Raw genomic sequence first — 22,847 nt, forward strand, 5'->3', positions numbered from 1 at the left:
GCTTGTGGCCAAACTTGTGGTTTAACAAAAGTTGGAAAAGGTTGCCGCCAAGCAACAACAACCTCGTTTTCCTCTCCTCTGTCATGGACAATCTCCATTGTTCTGGCTAAATTGAGTCTGGTCCAAGGCTAAATGCACTAAACCGGATCTGACCTAATAAAATAAAAATAAAAATCATTATTTTTATTTTTAATTGTGTTTTATTTGAAAAACTAATGTTTAATATTATTCAATACACACTACAAAAATTAGAAGGAGATCGCTTGATGACGCAGCATTTGCAGAATTTGATCGCAATCTCAATTTTATTTCTAATGATATTTTACATGATGTTGTTGCGCGTTTAAGAAACCAAAAAAACTGTAATCATTCTCAGATGATTTCATACGTGATGGAATTGTAAATAGTTTAATGAAATAATAAAAAATATTTTATATAAAGTATTATTTATCTCATGATGTAATAACAATAGTTAAATTTACAATATTTAAATTAAAAATCATCAATATTAATATACATATATATATTTTTAATTATTTTATAACCTCAATTTAAAAAGCATTCTTAACCGAACACACTATAAACTATTTTTTGTTCAATTTTAATTTCAACCACAGTTTTAACAAAACATGTATAAATATCAAACCAAACTCAACTAAAAGTATTTTTTATAAAACAATTTTTTTCAAATCACAACCACAAAAGCTACTACAATACTAAACACATTTTTAAATTATGTTTATTGTTTTTTTTTAGTAATTGGATCATCCAGCCATAAGAGAAAATATACCAGTATTTAAATATTCAAACTATGAAAACTCGCACATCTACATGATTTATTTAGCATTGTTTAGATGAAAGGTTAATAATAAGTCTTGGATCTTTGCTGGTTTTTCAAATTCATGAGATTTTGTTTGTCATGTTTATGGGTTTATTGTGAGCAATTGCCGGCTCATAAATCATGGATTAAAAAAAAATCTAATAGAATATTATGTCAATATAAAAAATTGCAGACGAGATAAAAACTATGATGAGAAAGTTTTGACAACAGTAATTCATTGGCACCTTCTAATACTAACAAGATTTCCTCTTTTAACACTAAAGCTTTATATAGTTATTAATTTTAAAATTTGTAAGATTAAGTCAAGACATATACAAGCTAATTTGGAACATTCACGTTAATTAAATAAAAAAAATTCTCTTAATACTGCATTAATATTAGATGGCGTTGTCCAGTTTTCTAGTAGTGAAAACCTTGAACACATGTTTACTTACTTAAAAACCTTTTTTCACATGTAAATAACATATCAATTTAAAAGTTTATTCTTTGGTTATTTACGAAGTTGCATTCAGGTACACTTAATGTTAGAGAAATTGTTTAAAATAAAAAAAATAAAGAGTTCATTTATAAGCTTAAAAATATTATCTTTAAGGTATTTATTTGTTTCACGTAAAAATAACACTTCAGAATCCTTCTAAAAAAATAAGAATATAAGATAAATGAAAGAAAAATATTTTTTTTTCTGTATAAATGTTCTATATGTATTAATTAGTTTTTACTAGTCTTGAAAAACATTTCACTAAAACATCATGTATTTTAATATCATGAAGTGTTAATGGAAGTATATGATTGTTAAGTAAATAACTATATTTTAAACTAAACCAAATAATTGTTATTTAATTTTATTATAACAGTAACAAATGTTGAAATTAATTATGAGAATTAAAAATATTAATTCAAAAAAACGAATTAAAAAAATCAAAATTAATTATTACTATTCACTTTTATTCCAATAATCATAAAATATCAAAATTAATTACAAGAATTAAAGTGTTGAATATCATCTTTTAATATTATAAATATTCATATAATAGTATCAGAAATCTCATTAAGAAGTCTATTTACCGTGGCTTTCACTTAACTTATTATACAATAAAAAACATATATTTATAAACATCTAAAAAAAAACATTTTTTTTTCAATATAGAATAAATACTTTATTTTATTTATTTATAAACTACACCAACACTCAACTCAATGCAATGACCACATCTTCATCCCTGGATAAATTATATACACGTACACTAAACATATTAATCACATTTTTTATAACTAAAAACAAACGTCATCTGGCTCCAACAAATAACGGCATTGTTCGTGACTTTCATTGCGTGAAAAGATTTACTATTTAATTACATTAAAATATTATTTATATATGTATATATATTGAAAGTGTTTTTCTTGAGTGTGTAGTGTTTCTCAAGATTGATTTATTTATCTTGCTTGGATGTCAAACATTAAAAAAAAATATTGTTTTAATTATAAAGTACTGGATAAGTAGCTTACGGTGTAAACAAGCCAGACCTGGTTATATTTTTTATAATATAAAAAATAATATTCAAGTAACACGTCATTTTTAAACAAGTTAAAAAAAATCTAAGATTCGAATCATTAATTTATATGAGTTTAATAAGATAATGTGTGCACGATTGGCTACTGATTAGGCTATGCATTCGTGTGAGCAAGCAAGCAACCACCATGAAGAACCAATGTGTGTTTGGGGGCTGCATCTCTTTCTCTGTGCTTGTCTAGAAAGTCACAGATTATCGAGTTATTATGTCCGACTCATGAGTCACTAAGTTAATTCAAATTATTTGTTTTTATTAAAACAATTTTTATTTTGTTTTATATTGATCTTTCCAAGTTTTAATTATCCCTGACTGAAATAATCATTCAATTAAAATTTTACCAACATGTTTGGTTGAATAAAAGTTTAAACTTGTAATAACTTATATTACCTTTTTTTTTTTTATTTTTTAAAAATTAATTAAAAAATAAAATGATAAAATTCAAACTTAAAATCATTTAAACATTAAAGATTTATTGTCATTTTATCTAATCACCGTGTAATGATGATTATTGCAATGACAATAGTATTAATAAATATTAAATTGATAATCACGACAACAATTATAAGACGGTGATCATCATACTAATTACAATAAAAATATTTCATAATGCAATGAATGATACATTTTAAAAATAATTTTTTTATTTAATAAATATACTACAATGATTTTTTTTAGATTTTTATTTTTATTATTGATATTAATTTGAAAATTAAAACTAACATAATTTGATAATTTTTTTTAAAGTGAAACACATTTATAAAACTTATATTAGAAGCTATAAACTCCAAAACCCTCGTTAAGATTGTGTGATGGTGAAGCCATGAATGGTGATGAAGATGGCGATGAACGGTAGATTTTAGTTGGTGGCAACATGGCGGCGCTGGTGAAAGTGATTACACCGGTTAAATATTGGTTGCTGTTAGCAACTTCACGCTCCGCTGATAATGAGAGTCTATGCACGTATACATTAACGTGTCTGATTTTTTATTTTCACCAATTTCTATTTTTATCATGATTTTAATAAACATGGGATGTTTTGATTTTTCTCATATTCATAAATGCTGTGAATATTGTTTTTTTTTTAAATAATATTTTTTATTTTTTAAAATTTATTTTTGATAACAATACATTAAAACAATAAAAAATACTAAAAAAATAATTTTAATTATTATTTTAATTTTTTTAATAAAAAAAAAAGATTACATCGCAACAGGTCTAATTCCACACATGTATATTTTTTAATTGCATTTGTTCTATAGATAAATTATAGATTTTGTTTTTACCCAAAAAAATCACATAAGCAATCAATAAGCGCAGAAAGTGTTGCATCATTGTTATCTCGTATCCGAATAAAGGTGTATAGCTGTAAATTATTACTATCACATGAACTAATAACATTTTAGAGTAACAATATATTAAATTTTAATATTTTTGTAAGTTTAAAAATTACAAAAATAAATGCTTGCAAAGATGAGGGTAGAAGCGAGGATGCATCGTTAAAGGAACTCCATCGTTACCCTTAACGAGATGAAGATGCATGGAAGTAGAACCCAGCCGCCCGGCCCGAGGAAAGACATATCCAGTTGAAAGTTTCTTAGGTTCTGATAGTAAATTGAAAGCAAGTAAATAGTATTTGTCGGGCTTAAAGAGCACGTGTATTGTGTGGTATTCTCCGGTTGTCAAAACATCGCTTATAGAGCGACAATTGAAGCATCTTCGCATACCCTTTACATGCAAGCAACACATATAGCTTGATTGTTGTCAATTTGGCACATGTGGCCCCCCCCTTCCCCCTCTTGCCCGATTTTTATGTTAACCTTTAAAAATATAAAATCAACCCTTAAGGTTTATTGTCCTTGAAATTTAATCAATGTTCTTTTTATTGTAATTTTTTTTATCTAGAATAATTTATGAAATTGATGATTTTTTCAATTTCATCCATGATAATTTTTTATTTATTTATTATGTTTGATTCTCATTCTTTTGATTACTATTTCTTTTATTTTATATGGTTTTTAAAAATTTTATATTTTTAAATATGGTAATATACCAATTTTCCAATGAAAGAAATACAAGACAAATGCTAGATTTTATTGAAAAATAATGCTAAAAAAATTCTTAATATATTACACCAATACTTGTACAATAATTTGTGTAGAAGGGCTATAGTTCTACTGTCTTGAGCCTGACTCCATCAGTAAGCTTATCAAGGTGACGGCGAGAGCTTGAACCCGGCTGTTTATTTAGCTGGCTCTTCATAGTCGATTGTTTACGGTGATCAACATTCAAAAGGCAATACAAGATGTGGGTGGAGTTTCCGAAGTGCACGACGATGCCTCCTAAGTTCTCTGAAAGAACCAGTTGGAAGTTGCTCTTGAAATTTAAGTTTGGCAAGTTTGTTGGGTTTTGATAGCAAGTGGATAGTGTTTGTCGGGTTCAAAAAGTATATGCGGCGTTGCTTCATAGTCAAAACCTTGTTTATAGGGCGGCAATCAAAGCGTCTTGGTACCCCCTTTACATTTAAGCAATGCATGTTGCTTGATTGTTATCGCATTGACACGTGTGTTTTTTTCCCCCTTTCCATCTACTCAATTTTCATGTTGACCTTTAAAATATAAAATCCCCAAGTTTGCTGTCCTTGAAATTTAATCAATGTTCCTATTTTTATCGAAAATAATTTATGAAATTAATGATTTTTTTTTCATCCATGATAGATTTTTTTTATTTGTCAAGTTCGGTTTTCATTCTTTTAATTACTATTTTTATTTTATTCATATGGTTTTTGAATTTTTATTTTTTACATTTCAACCTTCTTTAGGCCCCCCCATCAAATCTAGTTATTTTCTTCTATCATTGCTATTTTTTTACCTTGCAAGATCTTTTTTTATTTTACCCTTCAATACTTAACTGTCATAGTGTTTAGCTTCATAGTTTAGTTTGATCTAGAATTTAATAGGTTGTGGATTTAAGAAAATAATTCTTATTTACAAAAATGACACGGGTTTCCTTGTTTTTTTTTTTCTATTTTAAAGATTTTTTTCATTCTCCAACTTTTTTTATTTTTTTATTCACTTTTAATGTGTTTTTTTTAATCGTTTTGAAAATAACATGGGTTGCTTTTTTTTTTTTAATGTCAAATTTAGCTTTTCTAAAGGATTTTTGTTTTTAAATTAAATTAGCTGATTTCATTTCCCAACAATTAATTCTTAAGATACCGAGCTTCTAGATTGAATCCAGATTGATAATTTAACGAATTTCAAGTTTAAAAGTTTAATATGGGTTTATAAAGTTCACCCAAACTTGCTTTTCCCCATAATTTTTCAAAAGCTTTTTTTTTTTTGTGATTTCATCTACCAATATTTTTTTTATTTGCTTCCCATGATATTTATATATATTTTTTAAAAAATAACAATCATCGCCTCTTTTTTTATTTTTCTTTTTATTGTTTCATCCATCAATATTTTATTATTATTTTTTAATATTTTTTATGATTTTGAAAGTAATAAGGTTAACACAGTTTTTTCTCCTGGACTTCGTTGAATCTTGCTTTTTAAAATAAAATTTATTTTTTAATTGAGTTAAATTAATCAGAGAAAGCATGAAATACTTAATTTATGATGTTTTGTGTTTTTAATTGATTTCTGGGTCACTGCTCCACAACATTGTGCAGTCTCTTTCCATTATCATTTTTTTTTTTTTTTTTAAATATTAATATTACATTAATATGGTTCTTGATGTTGATAAAAATTCTCCCGGCCCGCATGCCGCTGGAGAACTTTATCATAGTAAAGGACTAGTTGTTTTTTTAAAAATCCCGCATTGGACTTCTGTTAAATGGATTCCGGTGTAGTTGGTTTTTTCAGTAGACAGGTGCTGCTAGTCAGACTCAGGGGCGGATCGGATCGGAGTGTACTTTTTTCAGTAGACAGGTGCAATATTTAGTGCTAGTCAGACTCATAACATATTTCGAGTCCCAACCGGAGACCGGCGACCGGAGCTGCAGAAGGCAATTCTTGGTCCCTTGGAAAACAAAAGCGAAACAGAGATCGATGGGATCTGTACATGAAAACCCTGGAACAGGTCACCGGTTCTCAACTGTCAGCATTACTTGAAATAAGGGTATATTTAAAATTATAATAAGCAGTTTAAAATAATTTTTATTTACAAATACATTAAAATAATATATTTTTTTATTTTTTTAAAAAATTATTTGTAATATCAATACATAAAAACAATTTAAAAACACTTAAAATATATTAATTTTAAATAATTTATTTTAAAAATTTTTAGGACACAAGGTAAACCGCGTCCCCAGTAAACACAAGAAAGCAAGATAATATTTAGGTAGATCAGCGGCCCGTGGTACTGCCGTTTGGTTGTTTTAATCTATGGGCTCTCCTCTACAGCAGGCAGCCGTGCAAGAAGATTAAATAAAATTCTAACAATTAAAAAAGCACATGTCAAGGAGATGAGGATGGCTATCCGCGATATATTATACATGTCATGTCCGCTGCTGCTACCATTGTTCGACTACGGAGCGAAACAAAATGGTAATTGTATTATTACTATGAGATGTGTATACATATTTGGTTTTCTTTCACGGATGCCATTCTGAAGATCTGATTGGTATATGCATTTTAATAACCCACAAAGGATCTTTCATTTTCCTTCCCTTTCCTTCAGTTTAATTACTCTCAACGTGTCATGGATACTGAGGCCGGTGTCGTCCTCAGTGTCTAGACAAAACGGAATACATTCCCGATGACAAATAGGACAGCTACGCAACCAGAAGATGAAGTTCAGCAGGGAAACAAAAAAAGAAACAGGGGGTGGGGGCATTTTGGTTCATGTTTTCTATGATTTTCCTTCCTCCGCTGCTGCATCAGCATCTTTCATTTCACTGCCTAATCTGACGATATCTTCCACAAGAATCTTTCCTTCTGTTGCAAGGAAAATACAGAAAATAGTAAATCATACTCGGAGTTAAAAGGTATGACGAATATATATATATATATATATATATATATTTTTTTTTTTTTGGGGGGGGGGTGAAGGGATTGATTTTCCATCTACATGTTGGATGCTGCATAAAAAACAACCCCCAACAAATAACATGCGATAACCAAACCAAAATTGCATATTCACGTGATCAGTACATAACACTGCAATCGAATCATCTAAACACTATTCATCCAGCGAAGATGATAGCAAGAGATTCAATGAGAAATGATGGAATTCATCGCTAACCTCTGTCTTTGGAAAGATTGCTTATGAGCTCTTGGATCCCCTCCTTTCCCAGGTGATCCTTGAGGTACATAGCAGCAGATGCAACCTCCTCAGGAGTCACTTTCCCATCATAATCCCTGACATCAAAACGAAAGATTTGTTGGATAAATAGACGCATTGTAATCCTTAAAAGCCACTACAGAGTTCAGACCAAAGTTACTGAGCTAAGGCACTTTTTTTTTTTTCTTTTAAGCTTGCGATGGAGAATTGCAGTTTTACTGCAAGCAAACTCTGGATGCAAGAAGACAAAATGAGCTAAAAGAACAAGGTTTGCCGAATAATTCAGTGAAGCATGTAAATGTTAATTATCTTGCAGGGACAGTAGAAGCAGCATCATTTCCTAACAGTGGCTGGGATACCAGAAAATTCAGATAATATATATCAAGCTTATAGAAACATGAACATCAAATAAAATCTATTGCTACAAACCAGTAATAACGTTCCAAGAATTATTTTTTGACTACTTCAACTGAAAAACCTGAGGTTTTCAAATTGAGCCACAAAATTGCCAGATTAATTCCAAACTATCACAAATGCTGTTTGCTCCCTTATCATCTTGCTCAGTTTAAGTCACTGAGACAATCTTCACATATTGAGTGAACAAGTAAGCAGTGTCACATATTTAGTCGTTTACAATAGCAAAATATTTTGATTGTTGTTTTGTTTACCACCCAGGATATCAAAATGACAAATATGCCTCTTTTCTTTTGGGGGCATTAAGACTTCATAATGAGCTTTTGACAGATTCACAATATTCAGTGGACTTTTAGTCGTTTAGTGAAATGTACATCACTAGCCTTGATGTTTCTGGACATCTGCAATTGCAGATATCTAGCTGATATTCAGGAAACAAGTTCTTTAGGCTACATCTGAAGAAATTTCCATGTGCAATAGATAATACTATGCAATTTCCAGAGTGACAACGTAAAAACCACCACAACCCCCATAGTTTCCAAGTTAACAAAAAAACAAACCTATCAAGCAGGCGCCATCGATCTCCAATTTTGGCATCAACATCATCAATTTCCTTTTCAAGCTTTTGGAGCATGGCATCTACCTGAAATGTGTGCACATCAAAGCAACATCTAAGTTACAACATCCGAGTTACATTCCAGTCCAGAACCTCAAAGAGTATGCATTAGTATTCTACAAGAAGAAGACTTCAAAAGTAAATAAAAAAGGAGAAAGATGCTAACAGAACAGAACATTCTTCAAATTAGCTTACTCTATTGATCAGGGCTGAAGAAATTTTGTCAGAGATAGCTGTCTCAGCAGCATGATCACTCTGCTCTCTGGCAGCTTTGTATGCCTTCTTAGCTTCTTCCTCACCTTCGGTGCCTTCTTTATCCACCATATTGTTATACAAGTCTATCTGGAAATGGACATAACAGATGAGTGAGGTAGAGGAAACGCAGCTTACCAAAGCCCAAATCTACAAACTCCAACAGTGTAGCTCTTCATCATGAGAATGCCCTAGATGGAGATCCCCAAATAATTGATTTATCAAAGTTTACTAAAAGGGTCAGATACTCGCTTAACATATACGAAGTCTCGTATAAACTGATGAGAGCTCTATTCTATCAAATCCAAACCAATATTTACCTCTGGCGAGAATGCATACAAAGAAATTTACCCTTGGCAAACAGCTTCCACTAAGACCATCAATCAACAGAAGAAAAAAAAACAAACAGAAAAAAAGAGCACTTTTTTAACAGCGTTGCCGGTTTAATCTCCCAGGAACAAGAATCTTATCCTGAAAAGGAACTAATGCAGTATATTTCCAGCCTGTCTAAAATGGATAGAGGTTGCACTGCCTGGGCAATCTAGGAGGTTTGAACCATACCCCTACAAATTCTCACAAGGTTCAAAACAAATAAATTAAATATGCAGATAATGCCAGGAACATAAATATGAATGTCGTATACAACATATTGTTGCAAGGTTCAGAACACATAAATTAAATGTGCAGATGATGCCAGGAACATAAAGGTGAATGTCATATAGAAGAACACTGACATCATACAGCAGATAAACAGGAAAAAATCACCAAAAAGCTCATGTGATGACGAGGTTAAAAAGGAAAAAAACAAGAACAGGGAGATTCCACCATATTAGTGAGTCATGTAACATCCAGATTGTCAAAAGGAATAGAGAAAAGTGTTGTCATTCTCTTTTAGGCCCTCAAAATCAGATGTATAGGATCACAAATAAGGAATAAGTTAGTTGTTCCTACCTCCTTTTTGACAAGGCGCAGGAACTCTTCACGCTCCCTGCTCACAGACTGGAAAAAGAATCAGTGAAGAAAGTAGACAGTAAATTATATGACATAAAAATGTATAACAGAAAACAAACAATCCTGGTCCTTACAGATGCAGAAGCTAATACAGCCAATGCACGGCTGAGTTCACAAAGCTGCTCATGTTTCTCCAATGTTTTTGCTTTCGCCTGTTCTCGTGCATCTCTAGCTGTTGGAATACTCATCTCTTCCAAAGCCACATCCTTTTGACTACCAACAGATTCCTTCATCTTGGCCTGCTCCTCCTCCTCCTCCTCCTCCTCCTCCTGTATAATTAGTTTATTTAGAACAACTAGAAAAAAGCAAAGCATATAAACAAAGCACAATAAATCTAGTAACATAAGGCTACTATATGACCTGCACAGCCAGAATAGATGCTCAAGACAATCAAATTAAGATCAATGTGTTCCAAAGAATACAGTGAACAGGGTCATCGCCTAGTGCAACAGTAATAGCCTTGATCTGGCAGCTAAGGTACGCAATTTTTTATTTGAAAGCAGACATTACATGCAACATTACTGATGGGTGGAGCTGTCTCAGAAATCCCTTCCCTTTAGAACGTGTAGTGAGATATGATATTCAAACACTGTATCTTATAAATCTAAGCTAAACATAGAAAAAAAGGTATAGAGGGCACAACAGAAGCTTTAGGGGTGAAAAGAAAAAAGAAACAGAGTGGAAATCATGACAAAGAAGCATTAAAGAATACAACAAAATAAAACTAATAGGAAATGAAATCTATCAGCATAGCTCTCATGTGCACACATATATGAAGCACACATATGATGCATGTATGTGTAGAATTTTATCGGACTGCAGAAAAATCATTCGGAAAGGGCTGTAACTCCAACAGTAAATGTGAGAGCAAGTGCAGAACAAATAATCAACCTTGATCAGTTCTTCTTGCATTTCCAGGTACTCCAACTTTCTTCTCCTTTCTGAAACTGAATCTTCAGATGGCAGGGCTGTAACTCCAACAGTATCCACAACCTCGTCAGGAAGAGATGAGAGTGTAGCCTGGACAGCTTCCTCAGGCCTAACTTTTCCAGAAATAGAGAAGGCTCTGTAGAGAGTAAGGATGATAAAATTTTAGATTGCAACCATGCTTCTTGAGATAAGTATGAAAAAATATAAAGCATTAAGTTACCTAGACAATATCAACAGAGAGGACGGGACAGAGCGATTGAGAGACAAATCCAGCCAATCATGCAACTGCAGAGAGAGATAATTATCTACTTTAGAAAGTGGTGAAAAGCATATTCAGGGGAAAAAATCGTAACAGTTTTTATTTATCATGTATACCAGGAACTTAACTTCAGGTCATTGGATGACATCTGAGTTTTCATAGCCAGGTGGGTGAATTAAACAAAGAAGAAAGGTGATGCCAATTAATACTTAAATAAATACCAAATGCTTCAGTTCTTATTGAAAACCTTAAAGAAATAGGTATGATGAAATCTTTTCCTTGTTTACAACAGTACTGTGGCACATTAATTGCACGGAAACTAGCTAGGCTCAAATCTTTTACTTAGTTATATACAACTGACACTGAAAGCATAAGCATGGTCCAGGGTGCATGTAATTATGAATTTTGACATTTTTCTTTTCTCAAGTGTACACCATCATCACAGAAGTTCTTCTTCCACATACGTAAAAGCTACAAAATATCAATTTTTGACAAACCTGTTGCCGCATTTCCTCCACAGAAAGCAATCCAAGCAAGCCTCGCTCTCTACATGCTTGACGGAGTTCAGCTTCAGAAAGGGACTCCACACCCTCAGCTTGAATCATCTTATCATCACTCTTGATCCTGCCAGATTCAACAACTTAAAAAGTTTTATGAAGCAAGAATTTAATCAATGATTCAGAGTTTCATGAAAGTTCTTGTCCCCTCATTTTGGGAAGTTTCGAGTGCTCAAATGGGCACCAACTTGTCTGCAAAATATTTTAAAGATTTTAACATGTATGTATCCATTTCATAGGCATTGAAAGTCAGATCTGATGGACATGCTTCAACAGTTTTTTCAAATCATTATATATAATCAGTGAATTTCTAAATCAATTAGGAAATAACAAACCCATTAAGCTATGAACTGGCTAATCAGGAAAAACCCAACATTCTTCGCAGGTCACACCATAAGTCTTCACACAATAATTGTGAAAAAGAACAGCTTTCCTAAAAATACCAATAAAAATAAAATAACAAGAGATATCCTACTCTTGCAGTCTTCTCCGAAGCATATAACGTAGATACGCATCTGTTCCATATGGGCTGATACCCATATACTTACACATGTTTACTAACCGAGGCCTGCATATAACAACCAAAGCAGTACATTGTTAAATCAAGGAAGTCTTTAAAAAAGAAAGGACAGGATACTTTCAGAAATAGTTCTGTGACAACAGAGATGAGGACCTGCTAATGTTATCCAAAGTAAGCTCATCATTGAATAACTTGGCAAAGCCTAAAATTTCTTCATTGGAAACACGGGAACCTGTTCTAACCTGTTTGGATGGCAGAATGACAACAGACATTAGTTTGCCATGCAAGAGTAGCACATAAAGTAGATGTCTTTCTCTTGCTTGGAGGAGGACAGAGAAAAAAAAAACCTTGTTCATAAACTCATCAAGATCTTCTGCTGTCTGCTTTGCTTCTCCACTTCGAGAGTTCTGGACTTCTTTTGCCATTTCTTTCACCGTGTCTTGAAGAAACTTTGCGTATTCAATTCTTGCATTTAGTTTTCTTTTTAATGCCTCCTACAAGTCAAACATTGTACTTAAATGGTTTAAAAACTAAAGGTGGACAGTTAATTTATTTGAACAAGTATTAAGGTAGGACCACCGACTCTTTCCCTACAAAACCATTTGATACAGTGACCAATGGAACCAAAAAGCTCAAAAAGCGTATCTCTACCTGTTCCTTCATCCTGTCCTGGAAGGTTGATGGCAACATGTTTGGAAATAGTTTTAAGAATACTGGCAGCAAAAACTCCATGAATGGAACTATGATGAACACAGCGAAAGGGACCAGCCTAAATATGTCGGCAGTAGTGCGTGTTAGTTGTTGTCTTTCCCTTCTTGAAAGACCCTTCCCATTGGCGAGTTTCACCAGTAACCTCGAACCAATCCTAACATCAGCCCAAAGTAGTTTTGTACCCAACCAATAGTGCTGCAATGTAGACTTAAATTCATCCTTCCAATGATGGAGCTTCTTAGCCCAGTCTTCCCTAAATAAAGAATAGGGTGTCAATAAGCAATCGACAACTTAGTGTAAAAAGAAACGAGAAGCATAACTTTTAACCTGCTCATAGAAGCAATGGCTCTCAAAGCAGGGCCAATACCCAAAAGCTTAGCCCATATTTTCTGCATTGCTGTTTTAGCACTCTTTTGGGACTCTCGCACCTGCTTAGCCTTAGCCTTGGCTTTAACCTCAGTCAAATCTTCAACAGCTTCATCACACTCCTCCGGCGAAGCTTCCTTCACCTGTTTGGTAGCCTGCTGTTCATTTCTATCGTTACCATGCCCATATTCAGGTTTACCAGCAGTTGCTATTGAAGCATAACGTAAAGACTGTGAATAACACCCAATCCCCAAGGAAGAAACAAAATCTCCATTTCTAATTCCATGACCTAAACCAAAAGAATTACGCCTAAGAAACCCTGCTGCTGATGACAAACCACCTTCAATTCTACTATCAGTATTTGCAAAAGGATGACTAGTAACCCATCTCGATTCTTGCGAGTCATTTAATTGAGGCAGTCCTCGCCCATACTTGAAACTCGAAAAAACCCGAATCAAGTAATTCGGTTCGCTCAATGAATCAAAGAGGGATCCCTTTCTCCGCAAGATTGCTCTCGAAGCCATTGTTATTAAAACAAATTTCAGTCTCTAAGCATAAACAAACAGTAACATATCTGATACACCACCTGACTTAGACAGCCTGTAGTTCACAATATTAATATTAATACTAGTTAAAAATAAAAAATAAAAAAATAATTAAAACCTAATCACATATCACTTACTTTCTCCAACAAATTAGCTCAGGAAACAATAAAAATAAATAAATAAATCATAACAATTATTTGGTTTATAAAGCATGAAATTAAGCAAGAAAAACAGTTGAGATTAAAGAAACCTAGCAACAACTCAATGTTTCAATTCATACGAGCAAGGCACGCACTTAAACAAGCTCATAAGTGATTAATGACAACAGAATTTGACGATGATCAGGCAATTGATCATGAGGATTTGATTAATAATCATAATAGAGTTAGAAAGAGGAGGAGATGGTTTGACAATTACCCTGAAAATCTGAGAAAATGGAGTGGCAAGAGAAAGTGGAGGCCGAGTCAGTTCGCGAGCGAGCAAGAAGGAAGGAAGGAGCAGTGAATGCTGCTTGGGCTCGGGGGCGCTTGTCTTTCTTTGACCAATGGAAAGATATTCGGGTATATTACCGTGTGAGAGCCCATTTGTTGTCTATTCGTTCGATTAGTGTCTGATGGGATGTTCTAGACTGGACTGAACCGTTGGATTAGGGATTCAGAGGGGTCCAAGATCTTGGCGATGATTTAATTAATTAAAGGGGGATTATGTATGATGTGGGACTTGGGAGTAATAATTTCCAAAAAATATGTAATTTATTTAATTAATAATAAAAAAAGGTCCATTTTACATTTGACGTTGTCTTTTTTTTATTTAAAAAAAAAAAAATTACGAAAAAAATCACAATAACTTTCTCACGAAATTGTTACCGACATTCTGAAATTTTAAGGTTTGATAGATGTATTAATATTACAAAAATCCTTTTTTATTTTATAATATTTATACAATAAAAAAATATGGTAAAAGTATTTAATGACATTGTGAATATAAAACAGGTTTTTAAAAATGTCTACAAACTCCAACACAGTCTCTGTAATTTTTTTTTTTTTGTTATCTTGCAAGAGTTGCTATAATTTTTTGTTTTTTTAATTGAGAATAAAATTATATTTTTGGATAAATCTTGATTTAAATTTAAAAAAGACTTTTTTGTTGAAAATTAAATAGACTTTGATAATCTCTGACGATGTTCTTGACCAACAGCACTGTGCTATCAGATTAATTAATTTTATAAACTACAAGAACTATATTATAATTAACTCTGCATTTTCTTAAACACTAATTGTTTGAAGAATGATTTTTTGTTAAACATAATAATTAATACATTCCGTATCACACTTGAATATCTAATAATTTAATAAAGAAGTAGCGGCTCCTTACCCAAGGCTGTTTTATCATTCACGGATGAGTACAAAGAAAAGGGACCGCGTGCTATGACCATTCTCTCTCTACTGCAGTAGCTCTTGAACACTAGTGCACTCTAGCCATCTTCCTTTATTAACATATCTTTCTGTCCTGAAACTAGCCGCCTACAGTGAGTGCAACCAGTCATGGCGGCTTCTGTCCCACAGTGCTCTACTCGCATTACAACTCGAACCCCTTGTTCCAAACTGGATTTTGTTGGTGGGTTTTCAAGGAAAAGCTCTGGTTTTGTACATTTTTTAAGGCCCTCTGTTTGGAAGAGTAACAATGCTGTTAAGGTCTCCTGTTCCATTAGCAAAGACAATGGAAGTGCAGTGTCTGTTGCTGATTCTGTGCCTACTGTGACTCGCTCCAAGTCAGTCTCTCTCTTTTATCAAGCTCCATTTTTTTGCTCTTTCAATTTTTGCCTTTCTCTTTTGTTTTGCCCTTGTTTCGCTCATTAATGTCAAGATAATTTTTTTTTTTTTTGGGGGGGGTCTATGTACGTGTTACGGTGGTTATATAAAGATGTTTTAAGTTGGGTTTCATTTAGTATTGAAAAGGTTGTTGTTTTCCCCTTGTTTTGTCGCTTCATTTGTTGGATCTAATGGGTTCATGTTGTCCGTATGGTTGAAAATGGGAATGTAATCAATATTAATCTTCTTATTGTTTTTAGTGCTTTATGTTGTTCATTATTGCTTGGCTGCTATTGTATTTTTTTTATTGGAATTTGATTTGCGTGTTTTGGCTGGTCAGAAATACCTCCACAGCAGTCCAATTCAGTTCCTCATTCTTTTCAATCGAAAAAAATTGGAGCTTAATGGCTTGGCAGCTATTATAACAATCTTGGTTAGATAACTCAAAATGGAATCTTAATCATGAATTTAATAAGTCTATTGCTTTCTTTTGACTTTTCAGGTTGCGACGGCACACGATTTCAGTGTTTGTAGGTGATGAAAGTGGAATAATAAACCGGATTGCTGGGGTCTTTGCTAGAAGAGGTTACAACATTGAATCCCTTGCTGTTGGTTTGAACAAGGATAAGGCTCTCTTTACCATAGTTGTCTGTGGAACTGAAAAAGTTTTGCGGCAAGTTGTAGAACAGCTTAACAAGCTCGTGAATGTCATTAAGGTACAGACCCATCGTACTTGATTCTAAATATCTTTTCTTTACAAGGAATACATGAACAGAAACCCAAAGAATTGCGTGCTTAAGCCCCTGCATTCAGTCTGCCCTTACAGACATTTTCTACCTTTCCCCCCTTAACTCGCATGGTAATTCATTTGGATTCATCAGGTGGATGATATCTCCAGGGAACCACAAGTAGAACGTGAATTGATGCTCATAAAATTCAATGCAGATCCAAGTACTCGTGCCGAGGTAATAATGTGGTATTTAGTTTTAGACTAAAAATTGTAGATTATGCAAACTCTGTTTGATGTATTATTTCTTTGATGATCACTCCAATGTAAGCAAGCTAAGTTATTGAACTAACGAGTACTCTCTGAAGCATCTAGTCCTCCATTGTGTTACAGTTCACATATTATCAGTCATTGTACATTCAAGTTGCTGATCTCTTTTTATTTGCTTCAAACTTCAGGTCATGTGGTTAGTGGACATTTTCAGAGCAAAAATTGTTGATATCTCAGAGAATTCACTTACTATTGAGGTGATCTTGATCAGATGCTTGTTATTCTTTCTGCAACTTTTTTCTTTGTTTTATATCCCACAGCTATGATGCTTAATGTTGACTTAAACTAGTGATTAGAGTTGGTGCTGGTCATGCTATATACCTAGATGTTTAGGCATCCACACAAGGTAAATTTGTTAAGGCGTTGATGGGGATTTCAATCCCATCATATCTAATTTGAAAAATCTGTCTGATATAAAATTCTAGCACTTTGGACGGGCACTGGTAAATTTTTCAAAAACTCTCTGTAACAGATAAAGAAATTTAGAAGATCATGGTTAGAAACAATTCACTGTTATGAAAACTTCGTGTGACATGCATTCTGTGCACAGAATTTTAAAGATCATGGATAGAAACAATTCACAGCTAAGAAAAACGTTGTGCTGCTCTATAGCTACTCCGGAGTCCAAACCTATGTAGCTTGTAGTGCTGTTCCATGTAATTTTGCAACCTGTTCTTAGCCAGAGAAGATTGTGGTTTGACTGGTTGCTGTCAAATAAATGGAATGCAAATCACATAACAATTCCTTTATGTGGCTTCTCTGAGGGAAAGCTAATTTTTACGTGAAATGTACTCTAGTTTATGTTTTTAGGACTCTGATTGTTATATTATCTTCTTGTCTTAGGTCACCGGTGACCCTGGGAAGATGGCTGCTATTCAAAGGAACCTAAGCAAGTTTGGAATTAAAGAACTTGCAAGAACTGGAAAGGTTGAATGTCTCTTATCTTTGTGTGTTTGACTGAGCACATGCATGGTCTCTTTCTCTCTTTCCTGCATAAATTCAAATCCGAAATTGTCTCTAAGCATCTTCAATCTTCAGAGTTCTGTTCTAAAAAATATATTTACCCCGTGTAATTGTGTGCAAGGTTTTTTCACGCGTTCACAAAATAAAGATTTAAGTTTCACATCAATTATCTCAGATGCTTTTGTTGTGTATGATGTTGTGTGCACTGAAGTTTGAATTTCATTCTATTTCCAGATTGCTTTGAGACGGGAAAGAATGGGTGAGACTGCTCCATTTTGGAATTTTTCTGCAGCTTCGTATCCTGATCTTGAGAGGGTTCCATCTGGGGTAGCTCTTGCCAGGAATTCTACTAAAACTGTTGCAGGGAATGCAAACCTATCACTTAATGGCAGCAACTCTTCATCCTCAAAGGTGTAACTTCTTAATTCCAGCAACCAGGATAGATATTCATATGGTGCTTTACCTTTCTATTATCGTCTTTGACATATAGTGCAGAGCGAAATTTTGTTTGTCCAACAATAAGCCATTACTGCTGTTTTTGGGCTGTTAATAATATGTTACTGGACCCAAAACAATTTTTTTTGATGTAAGAACGTGGAAGTTGTTATCAGACAATATTTCATGTTAGAGCATGCTAGGCTCAGGATGGTAAGTATGTTGTTAATCTGAAGACAATTATTTATTTAATGGTTTCCTAACTTTCAAACAAGTGATAACTGATATCACTAGATCCCACTGAACTTGTTCATGATTACATATTGCTTGAAGACAGCGTGAACTTTTAATCTACTCTGTTCAGACTGCACCTACTTGTGTTCTGAGAAGGTTCTTTGGATTGCTTTTTAAATGACTATGATGATGCTCACATGTATGTTTGGTGGCCACTGTTTGGATAAATGATATAGTAAGTTATTTTTAAGTTTGTGAGCTTTCTGATGAGCAAGATTTTAAGTGGTTTTATTGTTTTTGGCTTTCTCATACTTTCAAAGCAAACGAGGTAGTGCCGGCCCTTCTTTTGGCACCATAACTGACACACTTTTGTCTTTGCAATGAAATGTTATGCATATAGAGTTTCCAAACCAATACTTTCTATTTAAATGGAGAGAATATCTGCATGACATTTTTCCTGCATTCCTCCATTGGTTTCTGTATGTTGCGATTTTCTTATTGGATCATTAGTATGCCAGACTGAATATCTGTTTATTAGTCTATTTTTTTTCTCTTTAATTGAAGGGTGATGTCTATCCTGTGGAGCCTTATGATGACTTCTTGATGAATCCAGTTCTTGATGCTCATTGGGGTGTTCTTTACGATGAAGATGTAAGACTACACACTTATTTGCCTCTCAAAATGAAGTTTTTTTCTTAATTGTTAAACTGAAATTTGTCACTAAGAATTGTGACGTATATGGATAACTTAAGCGATGATGATGAAGTCCAACATATTAGTTCACACTTGATGCAAAATTTTAAAAAGGTCATCTTGACACTGAACATAATTTGGATTCGGATTTTTTTTACCTTATACCTTTATTTTCAATTTCTTATCATAGTAAACAGTTAAAGTGCTTTTCTTCTGGTTGATCCATTTTCTGCATCGCTGGATAAAGGTGCTGATGTCAACTTGATTTGACATTTAAAATGAGAAATTTATTGCCCTTCTTGATTGGTAACTTGTTTTCAGAACAGTGGTATAATTTATGCATGATAATTGGTGAAGATGGCTTATGATAACTACATTCTAGTAGACCTTTCATCTCATATTTGCTGAATTTTGTTAGTTTATCTGATTCAATGTTTCAGTCAAATGGACTTAGGTCACACACTTTATCTATGCTTGTGAATAACTGTCCCGGAGTACTCAACATTGTCACTGGGGTTATATCTCGAAGAGGCTATAACATTCAGGTAAGTATGGTCAGCATTTATCAGTCTGGTCATCCTAATTTTGATTATTTATGATGCGTTTCCTATTTGTTTCAACTTCAACCTCTCAGAGTCTTGCTGTGGGGCCTGCTGAAGAAGAGGGACTTTCTCGCATTACTACTGTTATCCCTGGAACAGACGAGTCAATTGGCAAGTTGGTTCAGCAACTTCACAAGTTAATAGATCTACATGAGGTAAGGGGTGGTCAACTTTACATGTGATAAAAAATCCTACTCTCAGGCTTCTCATTCAGCAACTACATGGTCTCCGTAAAATGGTAAAGAAATGAAAATGAACACTGAGTGGCCTTGAAATCACGTGGAAGTTGGAAGTGCTATTGTGTTACTTGGCAACAAGTATTTCTGCAGAACGTGTTTGTTAACATGGGAGCCATATGCATTTCACTCTTATATATGAAATAGTATTAGGTTATACATGTTGAGGACTTAAATAACTAGATTTAGTGTCTAAAGTAGCTGTATCATATATTTAAAAGGACGCGATGGTGTCAGGAAGAATCTTTTTTTTGTTCAAAAAATTAGTTCACTTCAATAAATCTTTTTTTAAAGAATTTCATAATCTTGAAGAACAAAGTTTTTACGCTGTTAACACCTACTGTTAGTGTAATTATTTCGCAATAATATAATTTCCCTCTCACCTCCATAGAGACATTTGCTAAATTTAGTAAAAAATTAGGAGCCCAGTAGAAAATCTGTTTTTTCTTATCTTTTCCAGATTCAGTAAAAAAGTCCTTACATTGTTGAACAATGACCTTTTCTGATTGTCAAACTTTGAAGTAATGATCTGTTCTTGCAATACTTTTTGTTATCTTTTGAATGAATTCTGTCTAAATTACGAAATGGATGACAAAGAAGGTGATGTTTTGTTCAGGTTCGGGATATCACTCACTCACCATTTGCAGAACGAGAATTAATGCTGATTAAGATAGCTGCAAATAGTGCTGCTAGGAGGGATGTCCTTGATATTGCTAGAATATTTCGGGCCAAAGCTGTTGATGTCTCTGATCACACAATTACTCTCGAGGTAATTTCTTCCCATTGAGGTATTGCAAGAGTGCTGTCTTTCTTCAAGAAAAATTTTGAACTTACTGTAACGATCATTAGCCATATCAGGATAGGATTTGGCAGCTCCTACCTGTTGTCTAGTTTTAAAAAATTATATACACAAGTAGAGTCTGCATCAATCTAGGTTGATGTAGATCACAAGTACCTTCGGAGCATCTCAACTTATTTGTACTTTTGGTTTTTGTGTGGAATGTTTGACAAACATATTTTAGACAAGGTTTGGTGGGCAAACTGAAATATCAGTTGGTTGGTCACTTAAGGTCTTTTGATGAAGGTAGTGGAATTGGTGGATGTGTGGCACCTGAAAGGATAAAGATGGCACAGCAGAAATTTAACTGGACTCGTGTTTGGGGTTTATGTAATTGTCTTAACTTGCAAGTGTCAGGGTATAGCACCCTCGCATACCATTTTACTTCATTCTAGTATTTTAGCAAATTGAGGTACCTTTGCATGAGAATTTTTATTTTCTTTTTGAAAATCTACTTATTTCCATGGAGACTTAGACTACCTTGTGGTTTGGGGTACAGAGGCTGAGCTGGCTAAATAGTTATGTAGGGTTTACCTGCTTCTTGTCTGAATTGCTGGGTCAGGGTTCCTTGCCATAAAAAAAATGTAAGATCTCTGGAACATTGAAAAAGATTGTCGTTCTTGGCTTCCTGGATTTGAGTATTTGGGAAGTTTTTGCACAATATTGTTACTGAGTCTCCCTGCAGCACTGCAATCCCCTAAATCAAATCTTCAATGCTGTTTATTTAGAGTTTTACTTGGCTGGCTATTCGTTTCAACCTTTTGTAGTTATAGCTAAAGAGATCTGAAGGAGTGTGAACTGGGGATGCCAAGATTACTTGAACAATCTGCTAAAATGAACCAACTATCAACTTGATATGCCACATTACTCTGGTTGCTTGCACTTTGCACAATCTGCTAAAATCAATCAACTACCAACTTGATATGCCACATTACTATGGTTACTTGCACTTTGCAAAAAAATAATCTAGAAACTGTGAGATCATTTCTTTTTGCATTAAAATCAAGTTAGAGTGTTGCATTAGGATGCTGGTAATTGCACGCTATTCAGGAGCTCCACATTTATTTCTATGACAGTGTTACCCTCTCTTAATGGGTTTTCTCCATTTCATGTTATTTGTCCTTCTTGTTACTAATGCTCTAGCCATTTGAATCTATTGCAGCTTACAGGTGATTTTAATAAGATGGTTGCACTGCAGAGAATATTGGAGCCATATGGGATTTGTGAGGTCTGTCTTCTGATTCTTAGCTTTAAATGTTTTTGCCTGAACGGTGCAGGACTTGGTTAATTTCTCAAGTAACTGAAACTCATAGACTTTTTCATGATCAATATGGTAGTTCCATATGGCCTCTTCATAATTGTTTACACTAAATGTTTTCGATCTGTGTAAGTTACCATTAATTCAACCTGGTAGCAACTAAGGTGTCTAAGGAATGTTTTGAGCAAAGATGACTTCTATCATTGATGGTGGTTTACTCTGCAATTGTTTCGGATTTGAAGACATTAGTAATAGAATTTAACTGCTTGCCAGAATTCAGTTTCGTTCATAAAACTATTGGCCATAACAGTTTTCTTATCTTGTTTCCATCTTTCTTGAAGGTGGCACGGACCGGGAGAGTAGCATTGGTGCGAGAGTCAGGCGTGGATTCCACGTACCTACGTGGATTTCCTCTTCCATTGTAACTTTTAAGAGTCAAGACTCTTTAATAGTTAATATCTTCTTATCAACTCTAGATTATCTCAACTACGGTTCTTTTCCCGCTCTGCTATGTGGTTTCCTTTTCCAATGCCCTTTTTCCAGACAGGAAACCGAAGTTTCCCACACTCTGGGGCTGTTGAATTGCGGATCAACAGCATGTCGGGTTCAGGTAGAGATGGTGCTTTAGCTAGAGGAACGGGCAACATCAGTGTTCTTGTTCATCGTCCAATCATACTGTGGACCCTTTGTACCAGTGAGTTAAGAGGAGTGTCCTGTCAACACTTGAATTAGTAATTACTATTTAGTGCCTCCGCATTTTCTTGCCACGATTCGATTAACAATTACAGATAGAAAAATGATGACATACTAAAAAAAGGGGACAAATAGGGAATAGGCGTAT

At 33.8% G+C, this 22,847-nt stretch overlaps 2 protein-coding genes across 3 annotated transcripts; one reads left to right on the top strand and one right to left on the bottom strand.

Annotated features, from left to right (window-relative positions):
* Window positions 1–6,951: 6,951 nt before the first annotated feature.
* On the bottom strand, window positions 6,952–14,452 carry LOC118055793 (uncharacterized). Of its 2 annotated transcripts, none has more exons than XM_035067790.2 (15): window positions 14,297–14,452; window positions 13,296–13,934; window positions 12,909–13,221; window positions 12,605–12,751; window positions 12,411–12,499; window positions 12,213–12,305; window positions 11,678–11,804; window positions 11,142–11,206; window positions 10,883–11,057; window positions 10,066–10,257; window positions 9,932–9,979; window positions 8,924–9,070; window positions 8,673–8,755; window positions 7,660–7,775; window positions 6,952–7,352 (listed from the first exon to the last, which is right to left on the bottom strand). In XM_035067790.2, exons 2-15 carry the CDS (start codon window positions 13,856–13,858, stop codon window positions 7,267–7,269), a joined length of 2,244 nt encoding a protein of 747 aa, XP_034923681.1. In that variant the 5' UTR covers window positions 13,859–13,934; window positions 14,297–14,452; the 3' UTR covers window positions 6,952–7,266. The 2 variants fall into 2 exon arrangements, with proteins under 2 accessions (XP_034923681.1, XP_034923680.1); XM_035067789.2 differs by having other exon boundaries at window positions 10,066–10,260; window positions 14,297–14,451.
* An 810-nt stretch (window positions 14,453–15,262) lies between these two features.
* LOC118055798 (acetolactate synthase small subunit 2, chloroplastic) lies at window positions 15,263–22,773 on the top strand. Its single transcript, XM_035067797.2, has 12 exons — window positions 15,263–15,650; window positions 16,193–16,406; window positions 16,572–16,655; window positions 16,876–16,944; window positions 17,591–17,674; window positions 17,945–18,121; window positions 18,944–19,030; window positions 19,513–19,617; window positions 19,707–19,829; window positions 20,527–20,679; window positions 21,911–21,976; window positions 22,348–22,773. The coding sequence occupies exons 1-12, from the start codon at window positions 15,424–15,426 to the stop codon at window positions 22,429–22,431; spliced, it is 1,473 nt and encodes a 490-aa protein (XP_034923688.1). The 5' UTR covers window positions 15,263–15,423; the 3' UTR covers window positions 22,432–22,773.
* Window positions 22,774–22,847: the final 74 nt, after the last annotated feature.

Source organism: Populus alba, chromosome 8 (genome assembly GCF_005239225.2).
Source record: "Populus alba chromosome 8, ASM523922v2, whole genome shotgun sequence".
NCBI classification, from domain to species: Eukaryota; Viridiplantae; Streptophyta; class Magnoliopsida; order Malpighiales; family Salicaceae; genus Populus; species Populus alba.

What these genes read in the sequence shown, in the direction of transcription:
- LOC118055793 (XM_035067789.2), bottom strand. Translation starts at nt 13,858, where the DNA reads ATGGCTTCGAGAGCAATCTTGCGGAGAAAGGGATCCCTCTTTGATTCA. An exon ending in ACTTTGGATAACATTAGCAG is followed by an intron (nt 12,306 to 12,410) that starts GTCCTCATCTCT and finishes TGTTATATGCAG; the next exon opens with GCCTCGGTTAGTAAACATGT. An exon ending in CAATCTTTCCAAAGACAGAG is followed by an intron (nt 7,353 to 7,659) that starts GTTAGCGATGAA and finishes TCCTTGCAACAG; the next exon opens with AAGGAAAGATTCTTGTGGAA.
- LOC118055798 (XM_035067797.2), top strand. Translation starts at nt 15,424, where the DNA reads ATGGCGGCTTCTGTCCCACAGTGCTCTACTCGCATTACAACTCGAACC. An exon ending in CCTACTGTGACTCGCTCCAA is followed by an intron (nt 15,651 to 16,192) that starts GTCAGTCTCTCT and finishes TTGACTTTTCAG; the next exon opens with GTTGCGACGGCACACGATTT. An exon ending in GAAGAGGCTATAACATTCAG is followed by an intron (nt 19,618 to 19,706) that starts GTAAGTATGGTC and finishes TCAACCTCTCAG; the next exon opens with AGTCTTGCTGTGGGGCCTGC.